At 46.2% G+C, this 13,855-nt stretch overlaps 1 protein-coding gene across 1 annotated transcript; it reads left to right on the top strand.

Annotated features, from left to right (window-relative positions):
- The first annotated feature begins 10,137 nt into the window (after positions 1-10,137).
- On the top strand, positions 10,138-11,553 carry LOC140917918 (olfactory receptor 52P1-like). Its single transcript, XM_073361479.1, has 2 exons — positions 10,138-10,181; positions 10,569-11,553. Exon 2 carries the CDS (start codon positions 10,615-10,617, stop codon positions 11,551-11,553), a length of 939 nt encoding a protein of 312 aa, XP_073217580.1. The 5' UTR covers positions 10,138-10,181; positions 10,569-10,614.
- Positions 11,554-13,855: the final 2,302 nt, after the last annotated feature.

Consider the following 13,855-nt stretch of genomic DNA (forward strand, 5'->3'; position numbering starts at 1 on the left):
CCCACCTTATAGTAACTCCATCTAGGTTATATTTCCGTAGTTTGTTTATGAGAGGGTCACGCGAGACAGTATCAAAAGTCTTACTTAATTAAAGATATACCGCATCTACTGCTTCCCCCTTCCCACCTCCCCCCAAGGCTTGTTACCCTGTCAAAGAAAGCTACCAGGTTGGTTTGACAGGATTTGTTCTTGACAAATCAATGCTGACTGTTATTTATCACTTTATTATCTTCCAGGTGTTTGCAAATGGATTGCTTAATTATTTGCTCCATTATCTTTCTGGGTACAGAAGTTAAGCTGACTGGTCTGTAAGTCCCCGGTTTGTCCTTATTTCCCTCGTTATAGATGGGCACTATATTTGCTCTTTTCCAATCTTCTGGACTCTCTCCTGTTTTCCATGACTTGTCAAAGATAATCGCTAATGATTCAGTTATCTTCTCAGTCAGCTCCATGAGTATTCTAGGATGCATTTCATCAGGTCTTAGTGCCTTGAAGACATCTAATTTGTCTAAGTAATTTTAACTTGTTCTTTCCCTATTTTAGCCTCTGATCCTACCTTATTTTCACTAGCATTCACTAGTTTAGATGTCCAACCATCACCAGCCTTCTTGGTGAAAACCAAAACAAAGAATTACTATGCTTGCTCAAAGAAAAGGAGTACTTGTGGCACCTTAGAGACTAACCAATTTATTAGAGCATAAGCTTTCGTGAGCTTATGCTCTAATAAATTGGTTAGTCTCTAAGGTGCCACAAGTACTCCTTTTCTTTTTGCGAATACAGACTAACACGGCTGTTACTCTGAAACCTATGCTTGCTCAGTAAATGTACCCCAGCAAAGCACAATTCTTTCTCGAAGCTTTTTAGGATGCTTCCAAAAGACCTTACGGCTACCTGAAAGTGGATTTAAATGCTTGCACACCAGAAGCTTATAGACTAAAAACTGGTATTTTCCCTCCAGACTGGCTGGTGGTTTATACTTTGAAAAGAACAACAGAAGGGTATAAAAAAGATGAATTCTCGGCAGGCCCTTTTTAACAACTGGGATTGCTGACCGAAAACATGTCTAGCTGTGTGAAGAGAAACCTGGGCCTTTTAAAATTACTTAGAAAATCGTCCCTGCAGGAAATGAAGGATATACTGTGTTAGGCCTTTGATGATTTAATAGAGGCCATCTCAGAAATAGCACTCAATACCTATGAGAAAGAATCAAGTGTGCATGTTGAAAAAGGTTCATTGCCCTCAAGGAAGAGTCCTAGCTCAGTGGTTACATTTACATTAACACATGAGCGCCTAGTGGCAAGGAGTGGCTCAGTCAGGGGCACGAGCCTCTGCTGTCTCCTTGGTCACACAAAGGGTTAGGGTGAGCTACCCTAACATTTATAGCCTGAGATAAACAACTTACGTACCACCTTCTGTGTTTCAGGACATCTATTTGTTACCTCCCCTTGTTCCTGATATCTTGGACAAAACATCCCTATTCATTATTTTGTCAAACCATCTTATCTTGTATTAGATTGGGGAGGATCTCTAATAGCTGAATATATTTAGGTAAATATCTAGGGCCTAGTAAACTAGCAACAATTTTCCCAAGTTCATGTACTGGACAGTGAACTTGTGAGCATCTGCTTTAATATATGGCCTGATTTTGGATCACAGCCTCTGGTTCAGGCCTCAGGCCTTGCACCAGGTCCTGTGTGCTGATGGTGCTGAATTGGTGTGGCCATACTGAATGAATGGTGAGGACATGACTTGACATGACTGTGATGCTCTGTACCTTAGGGGGACACCCTAACCCCCCCTGTTCATCATTATAAATGATTGTGTAATATCCAATGCAAAGTTTGTCATGTTAGGTGTCTTTGGAAGGCTCATGATGCACTGAGCATGGCTGTTATAGTGATGTTGTAATCATTGTTACAGTAATGTTATAGTAAGGTTGCAGGTTACAAGATCATATATATAATTATGAAGCTGAAAATGCATCCTCATGGCTTAAAGCAAGACCATGCAAAAACTCTCCTAGAACAGAGAGACACTTCACACCGCATCAGGACATGGATGGGAGAAACCCAGCCCAGCCTCACAGGAACAATGGACACTGGCTCAGGCAGGCAGCAACAAAAAGAATCTGTTAGACCCAGAGGGAGTCACCCCCTTCCTTTGGGCAGTTCGGGACTGTGATGAGGTAACGCTCACCTGACTCTGAAGGGGGGAGGGAGGACAAAGCCAAGAGGAAAGAAAGGGCGTGATAAAAGGGAGAGACATTTTGCCATGCTCTCTCTCTCTTCCACCTACATTTACAGACACCACCACCACCAAACAATTGAAACACTGATCAAAGGGGAGAGCCTGACTGAAAAGCCAGCCTGTGGTGAGAAGCATCTCAGTATTTAGGGACATTGAAAGTGTTGAGTTTGTGCGTTTGGTTTGCAGTGTGTCAGAGACTCCCCTTGGGAGAACAAGCCTGGTACATATCAATTTCTTTGTTAAATTGATGAACATATATAAGCTTGCAGTGTCTCGTGAGAATAACTGGTCACTGCAAGATGGAGTTGTTCCTAGGGTTGCTTCTGGGACCGGAGATATTGGCTAGTGTCATTCGCTTGCAAGTAGGTGGGAGCAGCTTACAAGCCATAGGCTGTGCGTGAACAGCCCAGGAGTGGGGGTTCTTCCACAGAGCAGGGTAAGGCTGGCTCCCATAGTCAAGGATTGGAGTGGCCAAGCAGATCACAGGTCCAGATTAACACCAGAGGGGAAGTCACAATGACTGAACAGCGAAAGACGATTCTGGGAGTAGAATCCTTCTGTTGCATCAGCCAGATGCCAGAGGTGAAACTGACTGGCTCCATGGTGCGTGTATGATCAGTACTGATCTTTGAGGCAGCAAATATGTCCACTTGAAAGCAAACAGCATGTGTAAAACATCTTAAGTGGAGCATGGGCTAACAAGTGCATCTTGACCCTGTTGAAGGACATCACGCTGGGGGCTGAAGTGAATGATTGATAAGGGGTGAATGTGGGGTAATGTTCAGATGGCACCAGTCTGAAGTCTCCTCCTAAAATATTAATTAGGCAAAAATTAATAACCACATACCCACTGGGGATGCTTTTAAGACACGTGACCCTGTTGAGGAAAAAGAGTATAAAATCTAGCAATTTAAATTACCATTGGGGGATTCCTTAATTGACACTTGAAGAAATTGCTAGACAGAGTAGCCAAAACTCTATTCCGTGGGCTCAAGTAGAACTGTGAGCCAGAAGGGTTTCCAGGCAGCCAAGGCCTTGCCTCAAGGGGATCCAAGACAGACCAGAGGGCTGAGGAGATGAGTCCAGGAGAGAAGAAGTCATCCATAGAATTGGTAACCACTTTCTCTGTTCTCCAAGGTCACACAGGACGTCTGTGGCCGAGTGAGGAATTCACCACAACTAATGAGTTCCAGCCCAGAGCACGATCCACTAGACCACTGCGGGAGCTTGTCAAAGGCACAAAGGCAGTAGGCATCAGGGTCCCTGAAATGCACATGCACACTGGGCACCTAACTCACGTCTGTGCCTCTGAATATCTCCCTCCACCCTCCCTCTCCTAATTATAGCCTGTTCAGTTAATCTAGCAGTCCACAAGCTTCAGGGGACATGCTGATCACTGACGGAGCTCAGGAGACTCCTTCTGCCTGTGACACGATACTGCACTATGGGGGTTTATGACTAATCAGGGGCAATCTGGGCTGCAATTGTTCAGAGAGACCCTATGAGATGGGAGGGGCTATTACTCTGTGTTTGAAACAAGGATGTGCGAGAGCCTTTCCATTGCATATTGCATTATCAGGGATTCAGCACAGGGCTCGTCAGCTGGGAGATTCATAGAATCATAGAATATCAGGGTTGGAAGGGACCCCAGAAGGTCATCTAGTCCAACCCCCTGCTCGAAGCAGGACCAATTCCCAGTTAAATCATCCCAGCCAGGGCTTTGTCAAGCCTGACCTTAAATACCTCTAAGGAAGGAGATTCTACCACCTCCCTAGGTAACGCATTCCAGTGTTTCACCACCCTCTTAGTGAAAAAGTTTTTCCTAATATCCAATCTAAACCTCCCCCACTGCAACTTGAGACCATTACTCCTCGTTCTGTCATCTGCTACCATTGAGAACAGTCTAGAGCCATCCTCTTTGGAACCCCCTTTCAGGTAGTTGAGAGGAAGAGAAGATGCTCAGATTCTATGACGATGAGCAGTAGCATGGAAATGATGATATATAAATGAGTACATCTAACCCTTTGCTCTTCCGTTTCTCCACAGTGTTTCAGTAGTGCTGGACAACTCTGTAAAGTCTGCAAGACTCAGTTTGTCCTGACAATCTGACCCTCTGTTCTTGGAAAAACATTTCTTCACTCCCAGGGGAGTCTCTCATGCTGAAGTTCTCCAGGGTCTATTTTCTGCTCTTCCCAATGCTCATTGAGCCGAGCAAATTGTCTGGGACTCCCGGCCGACCTGAGAGTCCGCAGGGAGTCTACAGGGGAATCATAAAGGTCACTCTCCAGCACAGCAAGCACATATCAGACACTGGAGACTCATATACTGATTCTCAGGGCTCTGCCTTCCTGTCACAGGAAGGAGACTTCCTCTCTTGGTTGAACAGGATTGCAGTGAGTTGCCTGTTTCTGCATGAAAGTTAGTGGTAAGGGCTCAGGAATGGTGCCAGCGTTCATGTCTAGAACCATCTGGGCAGGAATTCACCAGGACAATGACTTTAGTATTGTCAGAAACACGAAGGGATTTACTGGTAAAATTGGAAGTAAAAATGTATTGGAAATAGTTTAGACAAATATTTATTTTTAAGATCACTTCCTTATCTCTTACTAAAAAGAAAAGGAGTACTAATGGCACCTTAGAGACTAACCGATTTATTTGAGCATAAGCTTTCGTGAGCTACAGCTCACTTCATCGGATGCATTCAGTGGAAAATACAGTGAGGAGATTTATATACACACAGAACATGAAAAAATGGGTGTTATCATACACACTGTATGTAGAGTGATTACTTAAGATGAGCTATTACCAGCGGGGGGGGGGGGGAGAGAAAACCTTTTGTAGTGATAATCAAGTTGGGCTATTTCCAGCAGTTAACAGGAACGTCCGAGAAGCAGTGGGGGGTGGGGGAAATAAACATGGGGAAATAGTTTTACTTTGTGTAATGACACATCCACTCCCAGTCTCTATTCAAGCCTAAGTTAATTGTAACCAGTCTGCAAATTAATTCCAATTCAGCAGTCTCTCATTGGACTCTGTTTTTGAAGTCTTTTTGTTGTAATATTGCGACCTTTAGGTCTGTAATCGAGTGACCAGAGAGATTGAAGTGTTCTCCGACTGGTTTATGAATGTTATAATTCTTGACATCTGATTTGTGTCCATTTACTCTTTTACATAGAGACTGTCCAGTTTGACCAATGTACATGGCAGAGGGGCATTGCTGGCAAATGATGGCATATATCACATTGGTAGATGTGCAGGTGAACGAGCCTCTGATAGTGTGGCTGATGTGATTAGGCCCTGTGATGGTGTCCCCTGAATAGATATGTGGGCACAGTTGACAACGGGCTTTGTTGCAAGGATAGGTTCCTGGGTTAGTGGTTCTGTTATGTGGTGTGTGGTTGCTGGTGAGTATTTGCTTCAGCTTGGGGGACTGTCTGTGAGCAAGGACTGGCCTGTCTCCCAAGATCTGTGAGAGTGATGGGTCGTCCTTCAGGATAGGTTGTAGATCCTTGATAATGTGTTGGAGAGGTTTTAGTTGGGGACTGAAGGTGATGGCTAGTGGCGTTCTGTTATTTTCTTTGTTGGGCCTGTCCTGTAGTAGGTAACTTCTGGGTACTCTTCTGGCTCTGTCAATTTGTTTCTTCACTTCAGCAGGTGGGTATTGTAGTTGTAAGAATGCTTGATAGAGATCTTGTAGGTGTTTGTCTCTGTCTGATGGATTGAAGCAAATGCGGTTGTATCGTAGAGCTTGGCTGTAGACGATGGATCGTGTGGTGTGGTCTGGGTGAAAGCTGGAGGCATGTAGGTAGGAATAGTGGTTAGTAGGTTTCCGGTATAGGGTGGTGTTTATGTGACCATTGCTTATTAGCAAGGTAGTGTCCAGGAAGTGGATCTCTTGTGTGGACTGGTCCAGGCTGAGGTTGATGGTGGGATGGAAATTGTTGAAATTATGGTGGAATTCCTTAAGGGCTTCTTTTCCATGGGTCCAGATGATGAAGATGTCATCAACGTAGCGCAAGTAGAGTAGGGGCATTAGGGGACGAGAGCTGAGGAAGCATTGTTTTCACCTCCCCGCTCTCCTGCTGGTAATAGCTCATCTTCAGTGATCACTCTCCTTACAGTGTGTATGATAACACCCATTTTTTCATGTTCTGTGTGTATATAAATCTCCTCACTGTATTTTCCACTGAATGCATTCGATGAAGTGAGCTGTAGCTCACGAAAGCTTATGCTCAAATAAATTGGTTAGTCTCTAAGGTGCCCCAAGTACTCCTTTTCTTTTTGCGAATACAGACTAACACGGCTGCTACTCTGAACCTTATCTCTTACTGTGTCCTTATATCTGTCTCAGTAGCTTCCGTTGTTGGGAGGTGTGGTTTTTCCTCTGGTTTGCTGAATTGTTCCAATTCAGCAACTTCACTGCCCTGTTAAGAGGTAAAAGCCAAAGCTAATTCAGTGGGTATCTCTTCTTACCAGAGGGTTCCCAACAAGAATGTGTTGCCCACTGTCCAGATACTGCTCTCACATTCTGCCTTCAGTGGGTCACTCCAGATTGACACTGGCCTCCCTGAGAGCAAAATGAGACCACACATGTTTTGAAATCCCCATCCTTCGTGCCTGGTATCAGAATGCCACATAAACAAGGGGATTCCTAGTTTCAGCACCCTAACAGAACAGCGCTCTCTGTAGCAGGACCTGAAACCATGATTTTCACAGCAGGAAGCCGAAAATAAAACACCGAGGGTGAAATCTTGGTCCCATTGAGAACAATGGCAAAACTCTGAACACGGCCAGGAGTTCACCCTAAATCCACATGGAGGGATTTAAACGAATGGCCTGATTTCCACTGGCCAGGAGCCTCCAGTGACTTCAACTGGACTTGTCCTGTGGCCTCTAAGAATGGGTTAGGTCATTTGGACCAAAGAACTGACAGGAGAGTTGCTGAAATCTCAAATTCACAGACTTTGAGGTTCAAAACAATTAGGATAACAATATGTTTGCGGGGTGTGGGGATAGAGGTCTGCTCTCTCTGTACCCCTGCATTTCTGGTTCTGGAGAGCATAAGAAGCACAAAAAGGCAGCTAAAATAAAAGCATATTTCTTTCTTAGAGGAAAGCAGGTGGTGTTTCAAATCTCACTGCGGGAAGCTCAGGAATGCATAGTGTGTCTCTGTGTACTGTGGAGGAGGAACATGCAGTATCCGGATCACAATGGCATGAAGTCCTGAAACTGGGTGAAATATGGCATGGACATCCTGCCTAATGCACAGACCAAAGAGGTGTAATGAGACCTCATGGGGAAGGGGTTTGTCTCAGACTGTACTGGAATGTGGATCATAATGTAGCAAATTGTCTCTGACACATCCCCCATCCAGATCATCCCTCCTTCCTTGAGCAATCCCACTACAGCCTCCTGGCAATGTCAGCAATTGCCAACATGGAAAAGCAGCCTCAGGAAAGTATGTCTAGGTTTCTAACAGGCTGCAATACGTTAAAGCTTGCTTAGTTGTGAGGAAGAGTTACTCACGCTGGCTCTTTTTAGTCTCCACGTCCTGGCTCCCTCCCGCTGGTTCTGTCCCTCTCTCCTTCCCTGCACAGGCTGAGCTCCTGCTGGGGTTCCCTTCACCCCCAGAAAGGCAGTTCAGGCTGATCTCCCCTTTTTCCCTGCAGCAAGAAGACACTGAGTTTAACCTAGTCTGAGGAAGTATTTCTGTGAAATGTCGCTGTGGGGTCTGGCACTGGGTTCTGGTCCTGGGTGAGGGGTATCACGGTGTGGCAGGGCTGGACGTTCTGTACGTGGGGTGCCTACATGGACAGGCGGCCAGTACTGGGCGTTCTGGAGGCAGGGAGTGGGGTGTGTATTGACAGGCGGGCAGCATGGAGGATTGTGGATGAGGCAGGCGGTGTACACTGATAAGCTGGCAGTGCTGGGGCTTCTGGGGGCAGGCAGGGGGTGTACATGGACTGGCGGATAGGCTCTGGGGGTTGTGGGGGCAGGGATTAGCATGCACACAGAGAAGCAGGCAGTGCTGGGGGTTGTGGGGGCAGGGAAGGAGGTGTACACCGAGAAGCAGGGAGAATTGAGGGTTGCGGGATAAGCAGGGGGTGTACAGGGACAGTCGATCAGGGCTGGAGGTTGTGGGGGCAGGGAGCAGGGTGCACACCAGGGGTGGGCAAACTACGACCCGCAGGCCAGATCCAACCAATGGGATTGCCACAGCCGTGGTGCCGCGTGCCCCACACCGCTTCTAGAGACAGCCGGCACCACGTCCTTGTGGCCCCTGGGTCAGGGGGTCAGAGGGCTCCAAGAGCTGCCCTCACCTGCAGGCACCGCCCCCCGCAGCTCCCATTGGCAAGGAACAGGGAACCCTGGCCCCAATCTGTGCTGCTGTCACCCTGGAGCTGCTCCAGGTGAGTGGCGCCAGCCAAGAGCTGACACCCCAAACCCCTCCTACACCCCACAACCTAACTCTCTGTCCTGAGCTGCCTGCTGCACCCTGCAGCCCTCCTGCACCCAAACCCCCTGCCCTGAGCCCCCATCTCCCTGCCCTGAGCTCCTTCGTGCACTCTGCAGCCCCTACTTCACCCCAAACTCCTGCCCTGAGCCCCTCCCATGCCCCGCACTCCTGCCCACACCCCACACCCCTGCCCCACCTGTACATTCACGGCCATGCAAGAAATTTCCCAACGCAGATGAGGCCCTCCGGCCAAAACTTTTGCCCACCCCAGTGTACATGGACAGGAAAGCAGGGCTGGAGGTTGAGGAGCAGACAAGAGGGCATACATGGAGAGGTTCGAAGCGCTGCTGAAATTATATTTTTTCTTAGTGATTGTTGATCCACGGCCAGTGCTGGGACCTTTCCTGACTCCCTGTCTGTATGGGCTGGACACCATAGCTACATTACAACACACTTTCTTTGCTTTCACCTAGTTTACCAAGCACTCGAGATTGCACTAAATCAGTGACCCATCTTCTTCATTATTTACGATCCCCAATTTTTGTGTCATCTGAAAAATTTATCAAAATTCAGGCATGAGAAGGGTGAGCAGCTGAGTTGCTGACACCTTTCTCTGCTTACACCTGTCAGTTAACACCTGTAAATTATGTCTCAGACAGAGCTTGGTGCCTGCAAGAAAATGTCTCACCAAAATTAACAAGGGAAGCAACAGAGGTGCTGGCCTGTAGACCTAAATACCAAGACCTTTGTGCCCCTATTGCCCATTCTGTTGAACACAAATTCATATCCCACCATGATAATGTCTGTTTTCATGGGGGAAACTTGTCTCCTTTCCAACACAGGAATAGCATAGTGGATCAGACCTATGGTCCATCTAGTCCAGTGTCTTCTTTCCGACAGTGACAGCCCCAGGTGCTGCAGAAGAAGGTGTAAGAAACCGAGCAGGGGTGGATGGGGTGGGAGATGACCTGACTGGCATGAGGGTGTCACCCTAATGCCCAACAGCTAGAGATGGGCTTGTGCCCTGAAAGACATGGGTGTATAAGCTTTCCAAAATATTTATTTACCTATAAGTTTTGTAACTGGATCATCTCATTATCCATGTAAATGTCCAAATCATTCCTGATTCTTACTTAGCTCATGGCCTCAACTACCTCTTGTGGCAATGAGTTCCTCAGTCTAATTAGACACTGTGTGAAGAAAGCATTCTTTTTTTATCTGTTTTGAATTTGTCACAATTCAGTTGCATTGAATGTCCTCTTGACGTTGTGTTATGAGACACGGAGAACACATTTTCCATGTACTGTCTACCAGTTGGTAATAGACTTTTCTCATATCCCCTCTTATTCATCTCCCACTACATACGATAGTTTGGCCAGGCACTTGATCATTCTTGCTGCCCTTCCCTGAACTGCTCTGGTTCTGCACTATTCTGTTTGAGAAAGATGCTCAGTAGTGCACAGAGAAGTCTAGGGAAGGATGAGACATTGATTGACTGATCTCATGGCATTGAATGATTCCCCATCCCACTCTTCCTGGAACCCAAGGTTTTGCTTAGTTTCTGTCTGTGCTTGCACTGTGAGCAGGGTTTCACAGAGCTGTGCACAATGACGCCCAGGTTCCTGTCCTGAGTTCATACAGTTAAATTAGAACCTTATTAGCTGTTTGAGGAGACAAGCTTTCCACTCCAATGGACAGACAGGTTGATGTTATTGACATCCAAGTTCATCTGTAAATGTTGCCACCTCATTGCTCATCCCCCTTTCTAGATTGGTAATAACTATAAAATATTTACTATTCTATTTGTTAAGAAGTGTGTAACCCCACCACACACACACCTCACGCTGTGCTTCCCTCTCCCCACAGGCACCCTGAGCATTTCTGAGCCAGATTGATTCATCGACCACCTCATGGCAGCTTTCAATTTCACCCTCTCTGACCCTTCAACATTCATCCTAATGGGCATCCCTGGCCTGGAAGCTGCTTACATTTGGATATCCATCCCTTTCTCTACGTTCTACATTATCAGCTTGTTGGGAAATTTCATGGTTCTGTTTGTTGTAGGCAAAGAGCAGACGTTGCACAAACCGATGTACCTGCTGCTTTGCATGCTGGCGCTCACAGACATCACCACATCTACCTCCGTCACGCCAAAGGCACTGTGTATATTTTGGTTCAATTTTAAAGGGATTACGGTGCATGGTTGCCTCACCCAGATGTTCTTCCTTCACGCGGTTTCTGCTATGCACTCAGCCATCCTTGTGACAATGGCCTTTGATCGCTATCTTGCCATATGTAACCCTCTGAGATACGCCACCATCCTCACCAACATACGAATAGCTAAGCTAGGGCTCATGTGTTTGATAAGAGCTGTTCTCTTCGTTCTGCCCATGCCCCTGCTCCTGAGCAGGCAGCCATTCTGTGCCAACCACATCATCCCCCACACATACTGCGAACCTATAGCTGTGGCAAAGATATCATGTGGGGACATCACAGTCTATAGGATCCATGGCTTGGTGATAGCACTTATAGTCATCGGGTTAGACTTGACGCTCATTGCCCTGTCCTACAGTCTGATCATGAGGGCTGTCCTCAGAATCTCCTCCAAGAAAGCTCACCAGAAAGCCCTCAACACCTGCACAGCCCACATCTGTGTGATGCTATTGTCTTATACTCCCTTCCTCTTCTCCAACCTGACACACCGATTCGGTCAGGGAATTGCTCCCCACATTCAGATCATCATGGCCAACCTCTATTTCCTCATCCCCCCCATGCTCAACCCTATCATTTATGCAGTGAAAACCAAAGAGCTTCGTGACAAAGTGGGCAAATACACCTGCAGAATGTGATTGCCGGGGGCCACTGATTTTAAACCTGTGTGATGAGAGGAAGAAAGGACATCTCTTCTTTAATCAAGGGCGCTCTGTCCCAGTTTGGCTGAGCTCAGCATTGTGGAAGTTCAGAGTCTGAGAAGTTTCTCACACCTAATGTCTTATCACTCCATCACCAAGCACTGCTCTCTCCATTGCTGAGGTCCCTCTCTCTGACCATCACCATCCATTAGTGCCTGTGTGAACAGGATTCTTGATCAGATCCCCTTTTGCCCCTCCTGACTGGTTTTTTGGCCTTGCCTTGCGATTGGGGTTGAGGCAATCTTAAAGTGTGCATTCCAGTAACGTTTTAACTGCTCTTATCTGTTCCCATCTTATCACCCCCACTGGCTACGCAACATACACAATGTCTTTGATTTTTGGATACACATGCATTCTTCCTAACATGTGTGAACAAAGGACAAACATGCAAGCATAACCCAAAAATACTACCTCAGGCAGAAATACAGGCCTGGGTCCTACATTGGCACTCGCGCGCCTAAGAATCATATGTACAGTGATCTGGTGAACAAAATTAGTCTGATTTCCAGGAAGTCTGGAGGACAAAACCAAACATTTTAATTGGAAAGTGATAATACAGGAAAGCTGCTGCAGGAATTAAAGACATTTTATAAGAGCTTGTGTTTTCAAGAATGGGACTGTTCTGTTAAACTATGACATCACCTTTGAGTCACATTACTTACCACTTTGTGCAGTCAATTTTCATCTGGAACCCTCAAAATACACACTAACCAGTCACATTGTCAAAGACATCAAAAGTAGGTGTCGAGAGTTCATGTTGGAGTTTGTGAAACACATGAAACTGAGACTGCCAGGTGATTGAATCTCTTTCAGTACGAAGTCCTTCTACTACGCTTAGCCCTGCATGACCTAGATTTGCTGATATTCCATTTTTACCATGTTTTGTGGAGACCTTGCACTGTTGGAGGAGCAGGGAAGAGTTTTGCTCATGATTCACTGGCCTTATACACAGGATAACCAAGGTGAGCAGTCTTGGGTTGAAGTTCTTGAATGCACGGATGCCGCTGAGAACAAAGACCTCAGTGAACTTGGTTTGTTGGCTCTTTTGTTGTTGTCGCTACCTTTTAGCGATGCTGCAGTTGAAAGACTGTCTTCTCAGATGAACTTGATAAAAACAAAACTGTGCCACAAGATGAACTTTTAGAAAATATTCTTCCTGTTAGGGCATATATAAAACAATACCAAATCTGTCGTGAGTAATTTGCACCAAGAAAAGTAATGATTACACAGGTCATTGAGGATTTGTATGACCAGCAGCAGAAGCATTTTACTTCCAATGAAGATTGTGAGGAGGAAATGTTGCCTTTTAGAGACTAACAGTAGCCAACTAATTCAACGCAAAATATAGACATTGACCACCAGAATTGGATTAAATTTGAAATCAATAATATTATACTGTTCGTGTTGTTTTTGCACTACATACATTTTGGGATCATTTGTGGCTATTTTAAACCCTGTCATTCACTGTTTTTTGTTTGAAACATCTTTTCAAACCTCAATCTGGATACAATTACCAGTATTGGGGGTTTGATTTTGATTGTCATCTGATAGCTTTGTTGCTAATGTGGACGAATTCCTGCTGGGGCTTGTAGGGTTGTTTTTTTTAAAAAAAAACAAACAAATCTATACTAGGTATCTAATCAAAGCTTTCATTTGTTACTTGATATATAAATCAACATGTTAATTAAAAAAAAAACACCTTTGTTTCAATAAATAGATTGGGCTACTTTTGGGTTAGTTTTTAAGTGACCTTCCGCTATTAATGCTGTCAAAATTTGGCAGCCACCCCATGCCAGAGAAGCAGCCCAGAGGAGTCCAAGCTGGGCTAAAGCCAGAGCACAATTGCTGAGGCAGAGCTGAGGAGCAGAAGCAGACCAGAGCCAGGAGCTGGGGCAGCACAGACCAGCTGCATCTATGGGGAGTCAGCGCTGAGCTAGAACAGGGAGCTACAGAGACAGAGCCAGGATAGTGGATGCCAAATATGCCCCAAGTAACACAGCAGCTGAGTGCAATGAGCTGCTGGGCACAGCGAGGTGGGACATTGGGCAGAGGGCCCAGCACAGGGAAAGGTTTCTCGACAGGAGGACTTTGAAGGCTGGAGTCAGAAGCGGGGAGGTGAACCCGATGGGAGGGCAGATGCTGAGAAGGGTCCTGCCACCTAGAGCCTGAGGGAGTGTGGCCACTACCAGAACACGTGTCTCACCTGTGGTATCACCGCAGCACAGCCAGGGCCTGGGAG

This window comes from Lepidochelys kempii, chromosome 1 (assembly GCF_965140265.1).
Source record: "Lepidochelys kempii isolate rLepKem1 chromosome 1, rLepKem1.hap2, whole genome shotgun sequence".
Lineage (NCBI taxonomy): Eukaryota > Metazoa > Chordata > Testudines > Cheloniidae > Lepidochelys > Lepidochelys kempii.